We start from the raw sequence: 25,951 nt of genomic DNA, 5'->3' as shown, positions 1-25,951 counted from the left end.
AAATACTGTTTGTATATATTATCCACTGATTTATGGTATTTCATTTGCAAATAAGTTCTCCCTTACCAGAGATTTGAAGTAGTTAGGAAACATGAGTCAAATGGAGTCTAAGAGTATTTTTCAATAATTGGGGCCTTAGCAAGAAAAAGAATAGTCTTCTGATTCCAGCATCTATGCCATGTAGGCATGTGGAGAGTCTTCAAACCCTGCTTTTTAAGCTGTGTCTGGTTGTGCACTTCCAAGTGTGGCAAAAAATGCTTACTTGAATCTAACACAGTTTTTAATTTCCCTACAGACACCATTATTCTTTCTTACAATCTTAATTCATCTATCCATATCAAAGTACCAATGATAAGGAGTGGAATTACATGGTGGACAGACAAGTATGTCAAGTTTCAGAATCCAAGTTTCCAAAATCTTTCTAGTGCATTTGCAGGTAAGATCCATACATTAGCTCAATATTCTCCTCTCTTTATAGAAACTTTGGTTTTGATGTGTGGGGGCATGTTTATGATTCCTCCTTGTTTACTTCTTTGCTGACTAGCTTTTGGTTATAATATTTCCTACCTGTGGGCACCTCCATCACATATCTTTCAGAAACATGAAATGATTGGTACCCCAGTTCCTTCTAGTTTACCATTAGGAAAAGGCAATGTTTTAAGAAACTTGTTCCTTCATCTATAATTATGTGATCATTAATTTACTGTTCAAACTAGTGCACTTCTGAGAGTGAAAGGGGTCCCTAGAATAACTAAAGTTATATATTAATTCGAAAGTTTTATTTATTGATCAGTAAATTGACATTACCATATTGATGGGCATATAAAAGAATTCTATTACAAACTATTTTAAAAATGCAGTTATTTCAAAAATTAAAATAATATATCTGTGTACATTAAACCAACTTAAAAAAATACTTTAAATATTATCTAAATGCTAAAAGATAACATAAACAGAATAATTATTCTGGATACAGAGTCACACACTTTAATCAGTTTCGGTCTTCATTTCATGCGCCTGTATTTTTCTAATGAAAAATTTGGGTTTTTGTATTTTTAAAAATATTTTGTTAAAATATTTTTAATTTTTTCACAAAATTGTCTGCACTCTTTTTTTGAAGTGCATTTTGTGGTTAATCAGTTTCAGATTGTTGCACCTTTAATTGATTCTTCTCTTTTGAACATAACTTTTTTTTAACTGAGAAAATATCTAGGACTTCCCTGGTGGTACAGTGGTTAAGAATCCACCTGCCAGTGCAAGGGACACAGGTTCTATCCCTGGTCCAGGAGGATCCCACGTGCCGTGAAGCAGCTAGGCCCGTGTGCCACAATTACTGAGCCTGCACTCTAGAGCCCGCGAGCCACAACTACTGAGCCCATGTGCTGCAACTGCTGAGGCCCACATGCCTGGAGCCCAAATATTTTTATAGGCAAGGTCTTTTTTTGACTTCACAATTTTTCTATCTATGATTTTTTTGAATGTTTTACTAAATTTAGATGCTATGAAATCTTAGATTTCCTGGATATCATTTAATTCTCATCAAGAAGAAAATTTTATCCAATTAAAATAGGAGCTCCATCAAAATAGTTTTCACATAAATTGAGATATTTCAAAGCACAATTATAGAATTTAAAAATTAAATCTTGTACACATTTTGAACTCTCATTATATAATATGTTCAATTGTTCCCTTGCTTATAGGGGTAAATTTCAATAGCTTCTTGTTTGCAAACTTGATTTTCAATAATTACAATTAACTATATCCTCAAAAACTAAGGTTTGTGGCATTCCATGTGTAGAATACTTTGTCTAAAACTTTACAACTATTTTGAATAAAATTCCACAAAAACTTAGAGGGCTTATTTACCAAGAAAAAGTTCAGGATCATTGTAGGACATATCATTTGGTATAGAAAACAGTTCTTTGAAGGCTCAGACATTTCTAAAATTTTGGTTGATGATTTGTAGCAAAGACAGACCACATGTACTCTCATGCTAAAGCATTTCTTTAACATCTTTATCATTGTAAAAATTTTGCAGTTCATTTCCTCTGTGAATATATGAAAATATTTAAACTTGCACAACTACAGCTCTTTTTTTGATTAACAAAATGTTGTAGCTTGTTTGGATACAGTTGTTAATTATATGTTTCACAACCAATTTTAAGCCCATTTCTCCATAAATTTCTCAATTTGCTAAGAAAATATCTTTACTCTGATGTTGTGCTCCACCAAATTTGCATTTATGTTATCACTATAAAACCAAAATATTTACACTTGATTGTTGAATTTTTTAACTGAATTTATAGTAATATTTATAATCATGTCAGTTTTATCTTCCAATACTGAATATTGAAAAGCTTTGCCTTGATTCCATGAAGAATCAAATTAAAAAAAATCAAACCAATGTATTCAAATGGATGAATACATCTGAAGACATTGATTTAAAACTGCTTTCATTTAACTGTTTATGAGGTTCTTTTTGTGCTCATAGAGCCAAAACATTAAAGTTTTCCTTTGATTATAAACAAAAAATTAGTAAAAAAGTGCAACTAGAAGGAAACTTATTTGATCTAAATGAAAAGTCATGCTCACATAATGGTATACAAGTGGACTTTCTGTAGCTCCTTGAGGCAAAGCACTGTCTTTGAATACACTCTTTTTTTCCCCACATCTTTATTGGAGTGTAATTGCTTTTAGAAATAAGTGCAAACTTTTGAAGTAGACTCTGATGTTCTTCAGCAATTTATGTCTTTTGATTTTTCCCATGGTCATTGACATCATGATGGTTCCTGTGGTGGGGGGTATATGTCAACCAACATTGCAAGTATCACATTCATCAACTTTCTTTAAAAAAACTGTGCTTAATTTTTCATTAAACATGTATGTTCCTTGTTTTAGCTCTTCACAGCCAAAAGGATTTACTAGCAAATAAAAAACTGATACCAAACAATAAGGTAGTTATATTTTTACACCATATAATAAATAACACTGTTGCAAGAGAGTTCAAACTACTCTCAGCAAGACTGCTCAGCATCTATTTTCCACACTACATCTTGTGCCTATAACATAATCTGTAATATCCCACATTTCCCACCAGCCCCACTGACTTGCAGCCTGGCAGCTCCATATGTCTCACAGACCAAAACATAGGCTGTGGCCTAACGGGCTGTAATGTCAAACTGTGGCAGAGGTCACAGGGATATGTTATGTTTTGCTATGAAGGGCCACTGGTTATCTTTCATTAATTAAAGTAAGCACTCTGTTCACTGTACATGGGTATCTCACTACTAGCTAAGACCATGGCTGAAAGGATGAAATTATATGTACATTATTTGCTTGGGATAAGTGCTGAATCAGATGAGATAATGGACAACAGACATAAACTGGGACTGTCTTAGGCAAACTGGCATGTCTGGTCACTGTATCTGTAATTAAATTCCCAGTTTTTGGAAGGAACTTGGCAATATGCTATTGTTTTGTCTTACCATAACCACAAGCATATAACACAAAGCATCCTTGGCTTTCTCTTATCTCCTACTCCTACTCTTTCTTACTTCTATTGTAAGAGTTACCATGTTTTATTATAATTATCTATTTGAATACTTGTCATCCCCACTTTATGTGAACACCTTGAGGAAAGGGATTAGATCTCATGCTATATCCCTAGTGCTTGATATAAGTGAGCAATCAAGGAATACTTATTGTTAAGTGAATGGATGAATACCAAGGACGCAGCTGAACTTGGAAAATGAGAGAAGTTGATGCTTCTTTCACCATGCTTCTCATACTCTCTGGAGACATGGGATGGGGTAGGATTAGGGGTTGATACGGAAAGGCATGCTTGAACCTGCATTTTTCACTCCCTGGGTGACTTGGCTATCACTGGCCTATAGGACACATTGACTTGAGCATGAGCTCTGGCTGAAGTAGAGAGTGGGTGAGGTCCCCATGCAGGTACCAAAGGCAATTTTGATTTCGATCAATATTCTTCTAGCAATAGCAATCGAATTCTTGGGAAGGGCCAACGTCACCACAGTTTTTGGAGAGAAAGTTTCTCCAGCAAAGGATTATTTCCAGAGGAAGCATAAGTATACCAACATACTTCAGATTAATCCAGCCAAATTTAGCACATGCTTTTATAAGCACTACAGCCCATGCTTAGAAAATAAGACTGGGTTTCTTTTAGGAGAACATAGTCAGTTGTCACAGGTGAGAAAGAATGGTTTCCTACAAATAGTAGAACCAGTTTTATGCAAGTAAAAAGTTCACTGGACAACTTCCTCTTGTTGATTATTTTAAAATTCAAAATGCTGTTTATTATCAGCTTCTGTCAGCTTTCATTGGAATCGCTCATCCCTTTATCAAGCATTGATTGAACACCTACCATGTGCCAGGCACTGGACTAAATGCCAGTGAAAAAACGATGAGGAAGACACTGAACTTAAGAGTCTGCTGTTGAGTGGGAGAGACGGTCATGCCCAGGGCGGTAAAGTGGGAAGTATGAGGATGAGAGTAAACTCAACAGACTTCACCCGGTGCTCCCAGCATTCCTACAGCACAGCACCCAGACCTACCAGGCTTCCAGGTTTGCAACACCTCTGTTCTCCACCTTCTCCCTTCTACAAATTCTTCTTCCTTGCTTCCAACTTCGAGCTCTTAGGTACAGGTCTGCAGGGAGTATCCATGCAACACGATCTTCTTGCACTTCCATAATCATTTCCTTAGAATATAGTCCTAGAAGGAGAATTTCTGGGCCAAAATGGATGCAAAATATATTCAATCTTTTTTAAAAAATATTTATTTATTTTGGCTGCGCCAGATCTTAGTTGTGGCATGCAGGATCTTCGTTGTGCCATGCGGGCTCTTCATTGCAGCATGCAGGACTCCTTAGTTGCGGCATGTGAACTCTTAGTTGTGACGTGCATGAGGGATCTCGTTCCCTGACCAGAGATCGAACCCGGGCCCCCTGCACTGGCAGTGTGGAGTCTTACCCACTGGACCAGCAGGGAAGTCCCCAATCTTTTGCTGCATGTTCCTAGATTGCCAAAAATGTGGTTAATCCACACATCTATCTGCTGTGTACAGGAGTTCCCATTTCCACTGCCTCATCAATGGTTGTCATTCTTTTTTTCTTTAAATATAAACCTATTTTTAGGTGAAATGGTATCTTGTTTTAATTTGCTTTCTTTACCTTACTAATGATGTTAAAGAAAATAAACATTCCCCATGATGCTATCACCGAATACCACCACTATTATAATTTTGCTGTACCTATTTTTTCAATGCTTTATTATACATTTTATATATTTGAATACATAATATACATATGATATTCTGCTTTTTTTAACCCTATGACAGTATCATCAGCATTTCCCCCCACATTTCCTTAGAGTCCTTATAACCATTATTTTTTTTTAATTAATTAATTTATTTATTTATTTTTGGCTGTTTGGGTCTTCGTTGCTGCGTGTGGGCTTTCTCTAGCTGTGGTGAGCAGGGTCTACTCTTCATTGTGGAGCACGGGCTCTAGGCGCGCGGGCTTCAATAGTTGCGGCACGCAGGCTCAGCAGTTGTGGCTCGCGGCTCTAGAGCGCAGGCTCAGTAGTTGTGGCACACAGGCTTAGTTGCTCCATGGCATGTGGGATCTTCCCAGACCAGGGCTTGAACCCATGTTCCCTGAATTGGCAGGCGGATTCTTAACCACTGCGCCACCAGGGTAGCCCATAACCATTATTTTTAATGGTTGTGTACTCAGGTAGCTTACACACACATACTTTTAAAAAAAATTTTGTAATTTTGATTCCTCTTTCCTCAAGAATACGGAAGTTGTTTCATTCTCTGCATTTTAAGAAAAACTAAAGGTGGTAGATGATTTTACTCAACCACATCCATTGTTAACTTTCCACAGGAACCACAAAACCTCCGAACTGGCCTAAGCCTGCCTATGAACTAGATGAAGAGGATCCAGGAAACAATGGCTTCATCAATGACGACTTCATTGTGTGGATGAGGACAGCCGCATTTCCCACTTTCAAAAAACTGTACCGCCGACTCCATCGAATAGAGCATTTTACTGAAGGCTTGCCTGCTGGTAGTTATAGTTTCAACATAACCTACAGTATCCTTTTATTCCAGTTTTCTTTCTGGGGATGAAGGACAATCAGTGTCCATCTGGATACTAGTTGTTGAATATTTCATTCTATATCTTTCTATTCACCAATCGAATCTGTATATATGTAAAAGAAATACATATTTATCTTATAGGCAGTACTGTCACTCCATCACCATATAGTTTGTATCCACTTTATATATAATTAAATGTGTGTTGTTGTTGTTTTTAAAGGAACAACAGTCAATAGCAGTATCAGGTAAGTAGGTATGGATAAGGAGGGAAGGGCTATTTCTGTCCCTGAAGAAAGATTAAGTAACACTGGGCCTAGAGATCTAAAACAATGAGGAGAAGCCTGCCGTATAGGATGGGATGACATGGAGGACCCTGGAAATAAAGAGAGAGAGGTTTACTAAGAAGTAAATTTGAAATATGGACTAAAAATAATGAAAACTGAGAGAGATTGTAGAACCTTTTATTTTAGGCAAAAGTAGCATAGACTAAGGGAGCCCTGGAATCAAGGGCAGGTTACATTCATCCAACCCACATGAGCCATGCTACAAGCTCTGCAGTGAGGATGCTGTGTTCTTTCTCTATTAGGTACGAAGCCAGCTAGCAGGAGCCAGTGCTTTGGTTATGGACATACGGTCCACATTAGGAGACATACTTTAATATGAGATTCTGAAATGTTTTCACTTAATTTAAAAATACAAATGTAACTCTTGACTTAAGAACAAGAAGGACTTAACTTCAAAATGACACCAAACACTATCTTTTAAAAATTATATATTTAAACACAATTTATACTAACTCTGGTCTTCAGACTTAGTTTTGAAGTCCCTTTCTGATTCTCCCTGAGGCAGAATTCTCTCAGAGGCAGGTCTTTCCAGGACTTGTACACAGCTTTGAGACGTCAGCCTGATTAGGCATCAGCAACCCCATAGCATTTCAGGGCTACCGGCTAGGAGTTTTTCACGGGGCCCCCCAGCCGGCTAGAGGATCTGTACACCAAACTGTCTACCTCCTTTGTTTCTTTACCTCTCAGGGAGCTTGACTGAGAGATTCTTGGGTCAGTGAACAACAACGTGTGTTTCAGTTCAACGCTCCATCTTTTCTTCTTTTCTGTCCTAGAGCAAAGCGCAAATGTCTCCACTCTGACAGGGGAGTGGGGATGTTCCTTGGGCAGAGATACCCCCACTGATGTGACACCATCTCTACCTCTCAACTTATTGCCTCCTTTTGTTTACTGACCAGGAATATGGTTTGCCTCCAGCCATTCCTTTAGCATGGTCCCTAATTCTAGTCTATGAAAAGGAAAACCAGAAATTGCTCTGTCTTGTACAGCATTGTATGTACAGATCAGAGAGTAAGCAATAGAATATTACCTTCTGAATAGGATTTCATCAACCCCTCTCTCTCCCTCCTAGAAAATTTGAGATTGAAAATTGCTTGGCAATAGTCTGTCAAGTTGGACCTTCTGTTCCCATCAACTTTTTCTGTGATTGCCCTTACGAGTAAAGCAGTTATGGTAGCAATCAAGACACAGGAAAAAAGCCCATCGTGTACTGCTGCCCTCATAATGCATTTCAGTGAGTTTAGGGTTGAGGAGAAGACAGAGTCCATGCTCCGAACAAAGGAGACACTATCTCTCTGCTTGAAACATGCCTTCCTTGGGCATCTTCGTTCACAGTCGTATTTTAATGCTTATAACTCTCAAATCTAAATCTTTAGCAAAAAACCTCAGTCCAGAGCTTGAGTCCTATGCTTGCACCACCTGTGTTGAACCCTTCCGTCCAGCCTCACTGCCTGGCTAATATGCAAGGAGAACTAAGCCTGAGCTGCAGAAAATGCTACCACTTCTAAGGGAGAAAAGACCCACTGTGTGAGGAAAAGACCCTCTTAATGGAACAGTCAGGCAGCCGAGTTGAGATGGCGCCCAAGGACCTGGTGACAGTGAGGAATTTTGATGGAAAAGAAAGAGAACTAGCTTTCCTAACAAGTTTGTGCCTTTAAATAGTATGTTGCCAAGTGACTTGAGGCCTTTTAAGAGCTTTGCTGGGAAATGCTGTTGCTATGAGAAGCCTTTATTTGTTTATTAGTTTGGTTTACAAAAGGCACCAGATGTTTAAAAACCTCAGGCCACATGCATGATCAAAATGACATCATTCAAATGCTAACGATAGCAGAGCCAGTTTAAACACTTTCTCCCCAGCAGTGAGGGATGCTGGCCTTTTCAAATCTCAAATGAATGCACCACCTTTAGTTTTCCCACCAAAAACGTTTTGCCATCTATCTTACTACTTTTTTTGCTCTTCACTCCTCTTGAAGAATTTTCCAAGAGGTAGGAATTCATACCTTAGCCTATGAAGGACTTTAGCCTACCCTGGGTATTCTGATCCTTAAACGCAAATTTAGGTTTGCTGCAAAACCTATCTGTAGTCTTTTCATTTCCTTGGGTTTAGAAATTAACTATATTTGTTCACTAGTGAGTTGTCTATAAGTCATTCAGATCTATCTGTGTCAGAATTTCTTTCATAGATTACAACTGTTTAGAGGGAAGACTTGTTTTTACTTAGTTTCATTCCAACAAAATACAACATACTGCTTGGTAAAGATTAGACTATATGAAATTGAATAGTCAACCATTTTTTACCAACAAAACCAGCAGTATTATACAGTTCAGGACTTCCCTGGCAGTCCAGTGGTTAGGCCTCTGTGCTTTCACCGCACGTTCGATCCCTAGTCAGAGAACTAAGATCCCATGTGATAAAAAGCACAGCCAAAAAAAAATATATATATATATATATGTGTGTGTGTGTGTGTATGTGTGTGTGTATATATATGTGTGTGTGTGTATATATATGTGTGTGTGTATATATATGTGTGTGTGTATATATGTGTGTGTATATATATATGTGTGTGTGTATATATGTGTGTGTGTATATATGTGTGTGTGTATATATGTGTGTGTGTGTATATATATGTGTGTGTGTGTGTGTGTGTGTGTGTGTGTGTATATATATATATATATATATATAGTTCAACCTAATGTATTTAAGATATGTAGTGGTAGAGCTGAGAAGTGCTGAGACAGATCCTTAACAGGTTTTCTTTTCTTAGACTTTCCTGTAAACAGGTTCCAAGGAGAAAAAGCAGTTGTTCTTTCCACCCTGACATGGAGTGGAGGCAGTAGCCTTTTCTTAGGTCTCGCCTACATGGTGACAGGAGCTGTGACCTGGTTAGCCTTCTTTTCCATGTTGGCAGTTCACTTGAGGCTGAGAGAAAGGAAAATGTTCTTCCTCCAGCAGTAAAGTCAGACTTTAAAAAGAAGAGCAGAAAACACAGAAATGGACGGTGAAGTAATGGAGCCAAAGATCTCAAAATGACTGGGATGTTTCATCAAGGGGAACTGGACTGACTGACCAAGTTCAATCCCAGATAGATAAATAATGAGAGCTTCAGAGTGAAGAAGAAGAAAAAGAAGAAAAGGAGGAGGAGAAGGCATAATTAGGTATAGTAAAATGTCCTTGGAATGGGGAAGATAAATCATCCTTGAGCTCTAAACCAAGTCTCGGGAGTTTATTTGAAGCCCTTGTGCCTGAAAGTGGGTGAATGCCTAGGAGGGTGGCATCACCAGACAAGAGTAAGTAAACCTGGGGCCCCAAGATTAGGCGAATCCTTTTAACCATCAATCAGACTCAGACCACGAGTCCTCATTGGCTGGTTGAAATTACAGACTCACCAACAACAATTTTTGAACACTGAATTGAGCAATCAGGATGATTTTTGAAAATTGATTTATTCAATTATATATGAGTCAAAATGAAGTTTTCTCTACTAAGAATAAGCCGAGCAAAGGTTATGGCAGTACCGTGAGCACCCAAAATACATCAATACACCAAAAAGAAAGTCCAGGAATTTCCCTAAATTTACCCATGTAGCCAAGAGGGAAGCACTGAAAATAACTGATTCTCTTGCAAACTGTACTTAGCATTTGAGGGCACAACACAATTCTAAAACTTACATTGGGATGATGTACTCTAGAATGCAGGTGATGACATGGACTTGTGATACTTGAATTATATGTGTCGAGGAAGCTTCTTAGGGTCCATCTTAAAAAGTTTTAATTCCTGCTAAAGGTCACTTTACAGGAGACTGAATGGCATACAACGTTGACCCTAGAACAACACAGGGGTTAGTGGCGCTGACCCCATGCAGTCAATAATCCGCCTATAACTTTACAGTTGGCCCTTAGTATCTGTGGTTCTACATCCATGGATTCAACCAACTGTGGATCATGTAGTGCTGTAGTAAGTATTTATTGAAAAAAATCCGTGTATAAGTAGACACTTGTAGTTCAAACCCGTGTTGTTCAAGGATCAACTGTACTTGGTAAAGCTGCCAGGGCAAGAGACTCCATAGATCTGTATAACTAGATAACCAGAATATTATACTTTAAAAAACATGTTTATATTATTTTATTTTTTGAGGTGGGGAAAGCTTAACTCTGTGATGACTCTAACAGCAGAATTTTCATTGTTAAAGAGAAACATAGTACCAATACATAGTTGTCTTTTGAGCAGGCAAGAAAGCATTTCTCTGTTGCAACTTTCTGCATTCACCAAATGGTCAAGTACTTTTCCAAAAAAACCAAAATGGTTTCAAGTACGAACCACTGACCTCAGGTGACCAGGTGTGGTAGGCTGAATAACGCTCAGCCCACCTCCACCCAAAGATACCCACATCTTAATCCCTGGAACCTGTGAATGTTACCTTGTATGCCAAAAGAGGCTTTGCAGCTGTGATTAAATTAAGGCTACTGATATGGATTATCTGTGTGGGCCCAATGTAATCCTAAGGGTCCTTACAAAAGAGAGGCAGGAGATCAGAAGAATAGGGGGAGATGTGGCAATGGAAGCAAGAGGTTGGAATGATACAAAGAAGGGGCCATGATCCAAAGAATGCAGGCAGCCTCCTCTATAGGCTGAAAAAAGCAAGAGACACATCCTCTCCTGAAGCCTCTAGAAGTCCTGCTGACACCTTGTTTTGAGAATTCTGACCTCTAGAACTGTAAGAAAATTAATTTATGTTGTTTTTAGCACTGAGTAGGGTAATTTGTTACAGTAGCAATAAAAAACTAATATACTTGGCAATGCTCTAGTCATCTGAACAATTGTGGTTTCTTGAGCTTAGGTGACCTATCCAGGGCAGAGAGCTAGGAAGGAACAGAGCTCACACAGGAACCAAACCCTGTGACTTCATATCCTGGGCTCTTGCCCCTTCAGTCCACACTCCTGAGTTATGGTGTTGATTGGAAAAAGGCAAGAATACATTTGTTACATTTCAATCCTCTTTGTCAGCTTATAAAATGCTGTATTAGTCAAGGCTCTCGGAGAAACAGAACGAATACGAGGGGTGTGTGTGTGTGTGTGTAAAGAGATTTATTTTCAGTAATTGGCTCACATGATTGTGGAGGCTTGGCAAGTGCAAAATCTGACAGGGGAGGCTAGCAGACTGGAATCTCAGGAAGGAGTTGCAGTTTAAGCCAAAAGGCAGAGGCTTTCCTGGTGGCGCAGTGGTTGAGAATCTGCCTGCCAATGCAGGGGACACGGGTTCGAGCCCTGGTCTGGGAAGATCCCAAATGCCGCGGAGCAACTAGTCCCGTGAGCCACAACTACTGAGCCTGTGCGTCTGGAGCTTGTGCTCCGCAACATGAGAGGCCACGACAGTGAGAGGCCCGCGCACCGCAATGAAGAGCAGCCCCTACTTGCCGCAACTAGAGAAAGCCCTCGCACAGAAACGAAGACCCAACACAGCCATAAAAACAAAGAAAGAAAGGAAGGAAGGAAGGAAGAAGGAAAGAAAGAAGCTTTCATTAAAAAAAAAAAAAAAATCCTCCTGTCCGCCTGCCAATGCAAGAGACATGGGTTCGAGCCCTGATCTGGGAAGATCCCACATGCCGCGGAGCAACAAAGCCCATGTGCCACAACTACTGAGCCTGCGCTCTAGAGCCCGTGAGCCACAACTACTGGGCCTGCGTGCCACAACTACTGAAGTCCGCGCTCCTAGAACCCATGCTCCGCAACAAGAGAAGCCACTGCAATGAGAAGCCCATGCACCACAACGCAAATAAATAAATTTATTTTAAAAATATATAATAATAATACTGTGTTGCAAATATCCTATGATATGGCTTATATGTGGAATCCAAAAAAAAAAGGTACAAATGAACTTATTTACAAAACAGAAACAGAGCCACAGATATAGAAAACTAACTTATGGTTACCAGGCGGGAAGGGATGGGAAGGATAAATTGGGAGATTGTGATTAACATATACACAGTGCTATATATAAAATAGATAACTAATAAGGACCTACTATATAGCACAGGGAACACTACTCAATACTCTGTAATGACCTATATGGAAAAAGAATCTTAAAAAAAAGAGTGGATATATGTATATGTATAACCGATTTACTTCGCTGTACACCTGAAGCTAATACAACATTGTAAATCACCTATCACTCCAATAAAAAAAAATTTTTTTTTTAAATTTGGCCAAAAGACAGTCTGCTGGAACACCTGAAAGAATTGATGTTGCAGATGGAGCATGAAGGCTGTCAGCTGGAGAATTCCCTCTTGTTCAGGGGAAGTTAGCATTTTGTACTATTCAGGCTTTCCATTGATTGCATGAGACCGACTCACATTATGGAGGGCAGTCTGTTTTATGCAGTCTACTGATTTAAATCTGATCCAAAAACAGCCTTACAGAAACATCCAGAATAATGTTTGACCAAATATCTGGGCACCATGGCCCAGTCAAGTTCACCCATAAAATTAACCATCACAGAAGGCATCTGCATTCACCAAGTAGTCAAGACTTTTCCAAAAAAGTACTCCTCATTTCACTTTGCACTAGAGTTGGTTCCGTGGAAAGCTCCTATACAAAGCAAGTCTATCCACACCAGAAAATAAACTACTTAAGAAAAGTTAAGTGACTGGAATTTATGACAGAATGGAAGTGTCATTCCTTTTTTCTGCTTCTCCACAAGTCATCCAGCCCAAAGCAGTTTATCTTTGTAAGACTCCTTCTTACCCTGCTATAAAAGATGGGAGCCGTCCTTCTAATCCTTGTTAGGGGAAGAGCCCCATCATTCACAATTAACTCCCCACCCACAATGGGGAACTTTTCTGGCTTTCTTTCTCTCTTATTCTTTGTCTTCCTTCTCCCATCATCTTGCTCTTGTCTTCTTCCTCCACTTTTCTAGCTCTTCATCCTTGTGCTTTTGTGAATAGGTTGGTGAAACTAGCTTTTCTTTCTGCAACTCCTGGCAACAATTCTGGAGCAAGAAAAAGTGAGCATGAGATCAAGAGAGACAAAGAACAAAAATGTGAATAAATAAGAGCTTGTGAGTGTGTGTGAGTGTGTTCAGGCATTTGTGTGAGTGTGTGTGACTGTGAGTGTGACTGTTTGGAAACTATCGGGGTTTTTAAAAATATTTATTTTTGGCTGCGTCGGGTCTTAGTTGCGGCACACAGGATCTTTCTTTGCGGCGCGGGGGCTTCTCTCTAGTTGCGGTGCACAGGCTCAGTAGTTGTGGCACACAGCTTTAGTTGCCCTGCAACATGTGGGATCTTTGTTCCCCGACCAGGGATTGAACCCATGTCCCCTGCATTGGAAGGTGGATTCTTAACCGCTGGACCACCAGGGAAGTTCCACTATTGGGGTTTTTAGGTGCTTTTATTCAGGTGTATATTCTAAGTACATGCACAGAGGCAGCAGGTAAAAAGTTGGGTAGGATGAAATTATGGGTAAATAAAAGTATAGAGTTAACCTTTATTTGAAATTTAACTAATTAAACCCCTACCTTATGTGACAAATTCACAATGCCAAGGATACCAAAATGAGCCAGCTGAGGTCCTGCTCCCAAGGGACTCATCTCACATAGGTCTTTGTGTCCTTCCAATCCCACTTGCACAGCTTAGCATGGATCCCACACTCGCCTTACATGGGTTTCACATAGCTTCTTTAAATGTCAGTCTGGCCTCCAGGATGGAAGAGAGAGTATGCTCCCTCAGGACAGCACCAGCTCCCCACCTCCAAGTATGACCCCAGAGCACCCAAGTCCATGCTGAGCGCACAGAGGTGTTCTGAAGTTGATAAAACCGTAATCCTTCCCAGCCTGCCCTAAGGCCTTCCTCATGAAGCCTGGTTTTTCATCTGGTTTGTCTCACAGTAGAGGCTTTATTAACCAAATGTTAATCTACGAAAACCAGCTTCAGACAGCTGCTGGTGGTTTTCCTTCACAGGACGTCCAGCAGGATCCCACAGTGCCACAGCCTGCAGTTGTCAACATGTATTTGTTCTGGATGTTCCTAAGTGATAGAACTGCAGAGCAGATTTCTCCTGGCTTCTCCACTGGGTGCAACACAGGGAAGCCCATTCCCCTTTCTCGATGCCAGGAGTCACTCAGGCGCTCAGCCCAGGGTCCCTCCCCTCAGGACTGGTTCAGGAGTCCGTTGCTAAATCAGCCTTGGTTTGGCAAATAAGCGCAGGCCTTTGAAGTCTTTGTCACTACTGACCAGGTTTCAAAAACCTTCCTTCTCCTTTTACCTGTTTACAGTGTCAATATTCTTTGACACTTCTTAAATAAATGAATTCAAGGCTGAGCCACTTTTTGTCTCCACTCCCCCTGCCAGCCCCCTTAAAATAGCTAGCTATCTGGTAAACAATTAGAAGAGAGGATGTAAAATTATGAGATTTGGATTGCAATGACTCAGTTGCAAGAGAAGCTCATTTAGGCGGAAGAAAAAAAAACCTTTCCTGCGAAGGGTCGGGCTTGTACAATATCCCCATTCTAATCCTGTGGCGGTCAGTGAGATGACTCAGAGCCACTTCTGACAAAGTCTGGGGAGTGAAATATTGTCTTATACTGAATCTTCCTTTTTTGATTAGTGTGGAGCCTGTATCCTGCTTCCAGAGGCAGGATCCAGTTTTCTTATTCATTTTCACCACAGTTGGAATGGAAAAACTGAAGTCATTGCTCTGATGGCAAGAAACATCTTGTGGCGCCCACAGAGCCAGCAGTCGCTGCAGACAGGCGTCGGGGTGCCTTTCGCCCCTTTTCTGTATGGAAAGAGCTGCACTCCACTGAAACAGATGATTTTTAGTGCAGGCTAACATGGCAGAAATAACTTAGACTCTGTTGATTTTTTTCTTTTTTGTTTATAAAGATTTCTCTGTTTCTTATAATCAACATCCATGAATTGGCCATAAAACTGTATTCCTCAGTTTGAGGTCAAGAACTTTCTTGAGAGGTCAGGGAGATTCCAAAATTGTTTGTGGAAACTAGCGCTGCAGAAATCCAAAAAGTAAGTTGGGGTGGAAGAGACAAGCAGTGCCTTTGTATAGGGAAGGTGAGCAAATCTTTTGGATTTCCATCTTTCTTCTAAGGCTGAAAAATAAGGAAGGAAACCTGAAGGAGAGAAAGAGAGAAATGGAACAAAGAAATGAGGATGTGCCTGGCCCAGTTAGACATGCCCTACACACATTACTGTGTTTAATCTTTCACAACAATGGGTTGAGACAGGTCTGTTACCCTCCCAGGAGTCACTTCCCTTACCCTTCTTCTCTCCTTTCAAAGCCCACTTCACATGATAAATGATAAAATGCTAGATATACACTTTGCCTGTGGGTAGGAATGGCCAAAGGACCCGGTTCTGACTATGGTTAATAATAGAAAGTTTGTTGGCAGAATTGGGAAAAGAAGAGCTCTCTTGTCTTCTACCTGCCCCCTGCTTCCTACATATGAATGCAATTGTATGAAGACATGGTGTCTGGAACTGTAGCAGCCGTCTTGCAACCAAGAGGCAAAAAATCTGAGGGTTAAAAGTTTTCATACTGAGGATGGTAGAATGGAGGATGGAAAGAGCTGGATTCTTTTCGTTTAATTATTTTTAATTGAAGTATAGTTGATTTACAATATTGTCCTAGTTTCAGGTGTACAGAAAAGTGATTGTTATATATATAGTGGTGGTTGTTGTTTTTTGCTTATTTTCCATTATAGGTTATTACAAGACATTGAATATAGTTCCCTGTGCTTTACAGTAAATCCTTGTTGCTTATCTGTTTTATGTATAGTAGTCTGTATGTGTTAATCTCACAGCCTAATTAATCCCCCCCTTTGATAACCATATGTTATCTTCTATGTCTGTAAATCTTCTAAGTCTGTAAGTCTGTTTCTGTTTTGTTTATAGATTCATTTGTATTATTTTTTAGATTCCACATATAAGTGATATCATATAATATTTGTCTTTGACTTACTTTGCTTAGTATAGAATTCTCTAAGTCTATTCATGTTGCTGCAAATGGCAATATTTCATTCTTTTTAATGGCTGACTAATATTCCATTGTATTTATACCACATCTTCTTAAGTCAGTCATCTGTTGATGGGCACTTGTGTTGTTTCCAAGTCTTGGCTATTGTAAATAGTGCTGGATGAACATTGGGGTGCATGTATCTTTTCTAATTAGGGTTTTTGTCTTTTCTGAATATATGTCCAGGAGTGGGATTGCTGGATCATATGGTAGCTCTGTTTTTAGTTTTTTAAGGAACCTCCATACTGTTTTCCATAGTGGCTACACCAGTTTACATTCCCACCAAAAGTGTAGGAGGGTTCCCTTTTCTCCATACCCTCTCCAGCATTTATTATTTGTAGACTTGTTGATAATAGCCATTCTGACTGGTGTGAGGTGATAACTCATTATAGTTTTGATTTGCATTTCTCTAATAATTAGCAGTGTTGAGAATCTTTTCATGTGCCAGTTGGCCATCTGTATGTTTTCTTTGAAGAAATATCTGTTTAGGTCTTCTGCCCATTTTTTGATTGGATTGTTTGTTTTGTTTTGTTTTTTGGGTTTTTTTGAGCTGTATGAGTTGTTTGTACATTTTGGATATTAACTCCTCATTAGTTGCATGATTTGCAAATATTTTCTCCCATTCTGTAGGTTGTCTTTTTGTTTTTTCTTGGTGTTTTCCTTTGCTGTGCAAAAGCTTTTAAGTTTGATTAGATTTACATTTGTTTATTTTTGCTTTTATTTCTTTTGGCTTGGGAGACTGATCTAAGAAAATATTGCTATGATTTTATGTCCAAGAATGTTTTGCCAAAAAAAAAAAAAAAAGAATGTTTTGCCTATGTTCTCTTCTAGGAGTTTTATGGTGTCATGCCTTATATTTAGGTCTTTAAACCATTTTGAGTTTATTTTTGTACATGGTTTGAGGGAGTGTTCTAATTTCATTGATTTAAATGTAACTGTCCAGATTTCCCAACACCACTTGTTGAAGAAACTGTCTTTTCTCCACTGTGTATTCGTACCTCCTTTGTTGTAGATTAATGACCATAGTTGTGTGGGTTTATTTCTGGGCTCTCTATTCTGTTCCATTGATCCATATGTCTGTTTTTGTGCCAATACCACGCTGTTTTGATTACTATAGCTTTGTAGTATTGTCTGAAGTCTGGAAGGTTTATCAGCTTTGTTCTTTTTCCTCAGGATTGCTTTGGCTTTTGTGGTTCCATATAAATTTTAGGATTATCTGTTCTAGTTCTTTGAAAAATGTCATAGGTATTTTGATAGGGATTGCATTAAATCTGTAGATTTATTTGGGTAGTATGGACATTAAAACAATATTAATTCTTCCAATCCAAGAGCATGGGATAGCTTTCCATTTCTTGAATCAGTTTTCTTTATCAACGTTTTATAGTTTTCAGTGTATAGGTCTTTCACCTCCTTGGTTAAGTTTATTCCAAGGTTTTTTTTTTTTTTTTTTTTTTTACAATGAGGTGTAACTTTATTTATTTTTTTAAGATGTTGGGGGTAGGAGTTTATTAGTTTATTTATTTATTTTTGCTGTGTCGGGTCTTCATTTCTGTGTGAGGGCTTTCTCTAGTTGTCGCAAGTGGGGGCCACTCTTCATCGCGGTGCACGGGCCTCTCACCGTCGCGGCCTCTCTTGTTGTGGAGCACAGGCTCCAGATGCGCAGGCTCAGTAGTTGCGGCTCACGGGCCTAGTTGCTCTGCGGCATGTGGGATCCTCCCAGACCAGGACTTGAACCCGTGTCCCCTGCATTAGCAGGCAGACTCTCAACCACTGTGCCACCAGGGAAGCCCCCCAAGGTATTTTTTTTGACACAGTGTTTTTTGTTTCTTTGGTTTTTTTGTTTTGGTTTGGTTTGGATTTGGCTGCACCGTGTGACTTGCAGGATCTCAGTTCCCCAACCAGGGATTAAAAAAGGGACCATGGCAGTGAAAGCCCAGAATCCTAACCACTAGGCCACCAGGGAACTCCCTGACAGTTTTAAATGGAAGTGTTTTCTTTACTTTCTCTTTTTGATATTTCACTGTAAGAGATTTCTGTATATTAATCTTGTATCCTGCTACCTTCATTTATTAATTCTAATAGTTTTTTTGTGGAGGCTTTAGGATTCTCTATTTAGAGTATCATGTCACCTGCAAATACTGACAGTTTTACCTCTTCACTTCCAATTTGGATACCTTTTATTTCTTTTTCTTGTATAATTGCTGTGGCTAGAACTTCTAATACTATGTTGAATGGAAGTGGTGGAATGGGCATCCCTGTCTCATTCCTGAATTTAGCGGGAAGGCTTTCAGTTTTTCACTATTGAGTATTATGTTGTCTGTGGATTAGGCATAAATGGCTTTTATTATGTTGAGATTTGTTGCCTTTATACCCAATTTGGTGAGAGATTTTATCATGAATGGGTGCTGAATTTTGTCAAATGCTTTTTTGAATCTATTGAGATGATCATGTGGTTTTTGGAAAGAGCTGGATTCTTCATGATATTGTTGAGACCACTCAATCAGTTCTGGAACTACCTACTTCTAGAGACTTTTTTATATGAGATTTTTTTGTTGTTGTTGTTGTTGTTGTTGCAGTATCCGGGCCTCTCACTGTTGTGGCCTCTCCCGTTGTGGAGCACAGGCTCCGGATGCGCAGGCTCAGTGGCCATGGCTCACAGGCCCAGCCGCTCTGTGGCATGTGGGACCTTCCTAGACCGGGGCACGAACCTGCGTCCCCTGCATTGGCAGGCAGACTCTCAACCACTGCGCCACCAGGGAAGCCCTATCTGAGATATTTTTTATGTGAGATATCCACTTTCAGCTGGATATTCTGTTACTTGCAGCCCAAAGCATCCTAATAGATGAAATATGACTATTTCCATTTTACTGCACTAGATGTGTTTCACCTGACCAGAAAATTATATCGCTGATCACTGCATTGGAAACAAAGCATAGTTGATTTTTTTTTAAACAAAATAATTCACCTTTTTAAAAAATTAATTTGTTAATTTTGCCTGTGTTGGGTCTTCGTTGCTGCGCTTGGGCTTTCTCTAGTTGCGGCGAGCAGGGGTTACTCTTCGTTGCGGTGCATGGGCTTCTCATTGCAGTGTCTTCTCTTGTTGCGGAGGACAGGCTCTAGGCGCATGGGCTTTAGTAGTTGTGGCTCGCTGGTTCTAGAGCACAGGCCCAGTACTTGTGGCGCATGGGCTTAGTTGCTCCGCAGCATGTGGACCAGGGCTCGAACCCATGTCCCCTGCATTGGCAGGCAGATTCTTAACCACTGTGCCACCGGGAAAGTCCCAAAGCATAATTGCTTCATAAGCTGTTTGAAATCATCTCTTGTGCAGTTCTGTGGTTTTCAGCTTAATACATTTCCTCCTCACTGTCCTTCATGTGTGGATGATAACATGTAATAGTCCATGAAATGGCCATGTACCACAGATAACCTATAGAATAGGTTAACCTTACATTCTGTTCTTTCTTTTTTTTTTTTTTAACCACTGCGCCACCAGGGAAGCCCACATTCTCTTATTTCTTATTTCTTATGATCCAGTTGCTCAAAGATTGGCACCAGTCTTCAACCATTAGTCTTATAATTGGGCTAACACTCTTCCTAGCAGACTGATAGAAGTTCTGAGGCTGATACAACATATGAATCTATGATTATTCTCTCCTACCATGATGATGATTATACCAGGTTCATGTTTTAGAATAGTTCTGTTATTCAGAATGACTGCTAGCAAAGCCATCAGTCACACTTAAGCTTTCCCTCACATATATATGTTATACACTATATGACATTCTCAGAAAGACAAAATAGTGATTATTAGTTGCCAGGAATTCAAGGTAGGGGGAGGATAATAAAAGGATAGAACGCAGGAGTCTTTTTAGGGCAATGGTACTGAGCAGTATCGTGATTGTGGTGGTAGTTACATGAATCTGTACATGCACTTATTCCTAGAAGTATACATGCCCAAAAAAGTTCATTTTACTATGTGGCCATTTAAAAATTAAATTCATCCCATTAAATATTGTTTCTAGCCAGTCATTCATCAGTAAGTCCAAATTGATTTACTGTTTCGTCTAATTATTATCAAGAAAGAGGGGATGCTATAGTTAGCTATAGCTGTGTTTAAAAAAAAACAGTAGCTAGGTCAAGAAAAGTAAATACCTAGATCTGATTGCTGTAATTGACAACAGTAGTTGGCTTCACTAAGAGGTACAGAAGAGAACAGAGTTTCATGAAATAAAACTGCAAGTTCTTAATTGCTGAGGCCTCCCCCAATTTGTGTGCAGGGGTTAGGGGCTAAGAATAAAAGCCATTTCTCTCATTACAAAATCTCAGGGTCCATGATCTCAACTGATATAGAAATAAACATTTGACAAAATTCAACACCTTTCATAATAAAAAAACTCAACAAGCTAGGATTAGAAAAAAGTTTCTTAAACATAATAAAGGCCATATATGAAAAACCCACAGCCAACATATACAATGGTGAACGACTGAAAGCTTTTCCTCTAAGACCAGGAATAAGGTAAGAATGCTCATTTTCACCACTTCTATTCAACGTGGTACTAGAAGCTCTATTCAGAGCAATCGGGCAAGATAAAAGAAATAAAAGGCATCCAAATTGGAAAGGAAGAAGTAAAATTATCTCTGCTTACAAGTAACAAGATCCTATATGTAGGAAACCCTAAAGATCACACACACACACACACACACACACACACACACACACACACACACCCTGTTAGAACGAATAAGAAAATTCAGCAAAGTTGCAGGATACAAAATCAACACACAAAAATCTGTTGTGTGTGTGTGTGTGTTTCTTTAAGTCAGTTGTGCTTCTGTACTAACAATGAACAGTCCAAAGGAGATTAAGAAAACAATTCAATTTACAGTAGCATCAAGAAGAATGAAATACTTGGCAATAAACTTAACCAAGGAGGTTAATTACACTTGAAAACTACAAAACATTCCTGAAAGAAATTAAACACATCAATAAATGGAAACACGTCCCATGTTCATGGATTAGAAGGTTTAATATTGTTAAGATGTCAATACTACCCAACATGATCTACAGATTCAATGCAATCTTCATCAAAATCTCAACACTTCTTTTTCAGAAATAGAAAATTCATCCTAAAATTATAATGGAATTTTATCAAGTAACCCCAAATAGTCAAAACAATTTCGAAAATAAAGAACAATGTTGGAGGTCTAACATTCCTGATCTCAAAACTTACTATAATTCTTTGACAATCAAAGCAGCGTGGTATGGGCTTCCGTGGCGGCGCAGTGGTTGGGAGTCCGCCTGCCAATGCAGGGGACACGGGTTCATGCCCCGGTCCGGGAAGATCCCACATGCCGCGGAGAGGCTGGGCCCATGAGCCATGGCCGCTGAGCCTGCGCGTCCGGAGCCCGTGCTCCGCAACGGGAGAGGCCACAACAGTGAGAGGCCCGCGCACCGCAAAAAAAAAAACAAAAAAAACAAACAAACAAAAAAACAGCGTGGTACAGCCATAAAGACAGATATATACACCAATGCAATATAATAGAGAACCCAGAAGTGAACCCTCACATATATGGTCAAATGATTTTCAGTAAGAGTGCCAAAATTGTTCAATGGGAAAAAGGCAGTCTTTTTAAGAAATGGTTTGGGAAAACTGGATCTCCAAATGCAAAAAAATGCAAATGCAAAAAAAATTAAGTTAGACCCTTACCTTACGCTATGTACAAAAATTAACTCAAAACGACCAAAGATGTGGGACTTTCCTCGTGGTCCAGTGGATAAGACTCCATGCTCCCAATGCAGGGGGCCCAGGTTCGATCCCTGGTCAGGGAACTAGATCCCTCATGCCACAACTAAGAGCCTGCATGCTACAACTAAGAGCCTGCATGCTGAAACTAAGAGCCAGCTCAGCCAAATAAATTAATTAATTAAATAAATAAATATTTTAAAATAAATAAATAAATATTAAAAAATGATCAAAGGGCTTCCCTGGTGGCGCAGTGGTTGAGAGTCCGCCTGCCGATGCAGGGGACACGGGTTCGGCCCCGGTCTGGGAAGATCCCACTGCAGCGGAGCAGCTGTGCCCTTGAGCCATGGCCGCTGAGCCTGCGCGTCTGGAGCCTGTTGCTCCGCAACGGGAGAGGCCACAACAGTGAGAGGCCCGCGTACCGCAAAAAAAAAAAAAAGATCAAAGATGTAAATGTTAGAGCTAAAACTTCTAAGAAAACATAGTAAAAAAGCTTTAAAAAAAAAGAGAAAGCTTTAGGCCGTTGGATTTGGCAATGATTTTCTGACACCAAAAGCACAGTCAAGAAAAGAAAAATAGTTAAATAGGACTTCATCAAAATTAAGAACTTTTGTGCATCAAAAGGCACTATCAACAGAGTGAAAAGGAAACCCCCAGAATAGGGGAAAATATTCACAAATTGTATGTCTTATAAGGGATTGATATCCAGAATATATATTTTTAAACTACAACTCAATAACAACAACAACAAATCCAATTTTAAATGGGCAAAAGACTTCACATCTCCAAAGATATACAAGTGGCTACTAAGCCCGTGAAAAGACACTCAGTATCTAATCATTAGGGAAATTCATTTCAAAACCACAATGAGATATCACTTCATACCCATTAAGATAGCTATTATCAAAAAAACCAAACAAAAAACAAACGCAGAAAGTTACAAGCGTGGACAAGGATGTGAAGAAAGTGGAACCCATTGCTGGTAGGAATGTAAAATGGTGCAGCCACTGTGAGAAATGGTATGGTGATTTTTCCAAAAAAAAAAAAAAAATAGAATTACAGTACAATCCAGCAGTTCCACTTCTGGGTATATACCCAGAGAAGCAGGAACTCTTAACAGATATTTGTATGCCCATGTTCATAGTAGCATTATTCACAATAGCCAAAAGGTGGCAGCAACTCAAGCGTCCATTGACAGATGAATGAATAAACAAAATGTGGTATTGGTGTGTGTATATATATATATATATATATATATATATATATATATACAGACAGATATATACATACAGTTGATCCTTGTATGTCTCAGGGGTTATGGGCGCTGACCCTCTGCACAGTCAAAAACCTGCTTATAGGGCTTCCCTGGTGGCGCAGTGGTTGAGAGTCCACCTGCCGATGCAGGGGACACGGGTTCGTGCCCTGGTCCGGGAAGATCCTACATGCCGCGGAGCGGCTGGGCCCGTGAGCCATAGCCGCTGAGCCTGTGTGTCCGGAGCCTGTGCTCCGCAGCGGGAGAGGCCACAACAGTGAGAGGCCCGCGTACAGGAAAAAAAAAAAAAAAAAAAAAAAACCTGCATATAACTTTTCACCTGTCCTCATATCCACAGTTCAGGATCCAAGGAACAATCAACCATGGATTATGTAATATTGCAGTACATATTTAGTGAAAAAAATCTGAATATGGGTGGACCCGCACAGTTCAAACCCATGTTGTTCAAGGGTCCACTGTGTGTGTATATGTATGTGTGTGTGTATATATATATTTATATGTATTATACACAGCAGTATATATTTGAGCCTTTAAAAGCAATAAAATTCTAACACATGCTACAACATGGATGAACCTAGAGGACATTATGCTAAGTGAAATAAGCCAGACACAAAAAGACACACATTGTATGATTCCACTTATATGATATACCTGTGTCAAATTCATAGAGGCAGAAAGTAGAATGGTGGTTGCTAGGGGCTGGGGATAGGGGGGAGTGGGAAGTTATTGTTTAATTAGTACAGAGTTTCATTTTGGGAAGATGGAGTAGTTCTGGACATGGATGGTGGTGATGGTTGCACAACAATATGAATGTACTTAAGGGCTCTGAACTATACACTGAAAAATGGTTAAAAGGGTCAATTTTATGTTATGTGTATTTTACCACCGAAACAAACAAAAAATCTCTGGGTCAGTGTGCCATGCTTGGAATTTAGAATGACAGATACCAAAAAGTCTTTTTGAGTGGCTTTTGCACAGGTGTTAAGCATTTGATCAAGCCAAATGTCAGTAAGGAAGATGGAGTGAAAATGGCTGTAGGTTTCAGCTGCAGTATCTTCCAACAAGTTAGAACAGCGTGGCTTGTTGTGTGAGGTTCCTGTCTTGCTAGTTTTATTGGAAATGAATACTGTCCACATCAATGGAGAGTTTTATTAACTAGGGCTTATTGGGTTCACTAAAACAGTCCCATTATTTAACAACTCAAAAGGTTCTTCAGGCACAGACATCTTATGTCACTACAGCACCGAACAGAACTCCGTCTAAGATGCTCTGTAGATAACTTCTTAGCACAAGGAATGCATTTTCCTGGGAACACACTGGAGCCTCCACATGACCCTTAAGAAGACACTGACCACTTTGAAACTAGGACTGCAAGATCCAGGGGACTGGGAGACGACTTCCAGTTGCACAGATTTTTCTGAACTCTGCTTCTCAAGAAAGACTAAATGAAGGAGTCATCGGAAGACTCAAAATAGAATCTGTCACATACCAATCCTATGAGGTAATGCATGATGTTGCAGAGGCATTAAGATGAAGGAAGACAGATAATCTGGGCCTCTTTTAACATGGTTTATTGGCTTCTAGAGAGACTCTAAGACTGTGGAAAAATTCTCCTCTTCTATAAAAATATATTAAAATATATAGACCTATCGGACTCTTTTAAACTGAAAATAACATTTAAATCCTAGGATCAGGACTAACACCAGCAGAAGGAAGGCATTTCCGACTCCCCAGCCTCCTTCCAGCCAGCCCAGATACCATCAGTCTCCCTGCTAATGCAGAGACAGAGTCTGTATTTCAGGATCTTCATCTTTGACCTCTTTCTGTCTGAAACATAAAATACCATTGTCAGAGGTTTAGATAGCCTATAGCTTCATGTAAGCTTTTTCAGTTCACACCAGTGAGATTTCCCCATATGGACTGAGGTCAATTCTTGACCTCTGGAATCCTTCATGTGTTATCCTCAAGGTAGCTGCTTTTTTATAAATTAGCTGTGTATATTCTTGGATCAACCACATCCTTGGAAAACTTACTGCATCTCATCCAAGAAACCTAGCCTCCGTTCTGTGCTCTCCAGAGATAGCTGTGTGAGTTTCAGGAGCAATAACTCAGGCAGAGGGTCCTCTGCAGTCAGGCAAGCCCCAAATTTGGATAAGGTTTCACTTGAATATTCATTGGTTTTAGTAATTTGGTGAAAGTAGGAGAAGACTCCTAATTCCAAGGGGTCAAATATCCTCCCTGAAACTAAAATGGAAAAGATGAACTGACTCATGGAAAGGATTTTGTGATAAATCTAATGTCCTGGGACCACTTTTGTAATAGTACCTCCTCTTCTCATCACTCATTTCCCTTCTGTGTCACTTGAATAATATCATTTTTAAAGACTTAATAAAGAGGAGAAGCAAGAAGAACTACAATCCTGCAGCCTGTGGGAAAAAAACCACAT

The 25,951-nt window shown here is 39.6% G+C and overlaps 1 protein-coding gene across 1 annotated transcript in view; it reads left to right on the top strand.

Annotated features, from left to right (window-relative positions):
• Positions 1 to 24,188, top strand: part of LOC101326122 (cell cycle control protein 50C-like) — a 43,146-nt gene extending 18,958 nt beyond the window's left edge. Inside the window, exons 7-9 of the mRNA XM_019922738.3 lie at positions 296 to 436; positions 5,909 to 6,118; positions 9,230 to 24,188. Coding sequence (XP_019778297.1) covers positions 296 to 436; positions 5,909 to 6,118; positions 9,230 to 9,420 — 542 coding nt within the window. The 3' untranslated portion in view covers positions 9,421 to 24,188. The remainder of the gene's footprint in view (positions 1 to 295; positions 437 to 5,908; positions 6,119 to 9,229) is intronic.
• Positions 24,189 to 25,951: the final 1,763 nt, after the last annotated feature.

This window comes from Tursiops truncatus, chromosome 4 (genome assembly GCF_011762595.2).
Source record: "Tursiops truncatus isolate mTurTru1 chromosome 4, mTurTru1.mat.Y, whole genome shotgun sequence".
NCBI lineage: Eukaryota > Metazoa > Chordata > Mammalia > Artiodactyla > Delphinidae > Tursiops > Tursiops truncatus.
Note: the sequence above shows the minus strand (reverse complement) of the source record. Positions and strands in the feature narration are given on the sequence as shown.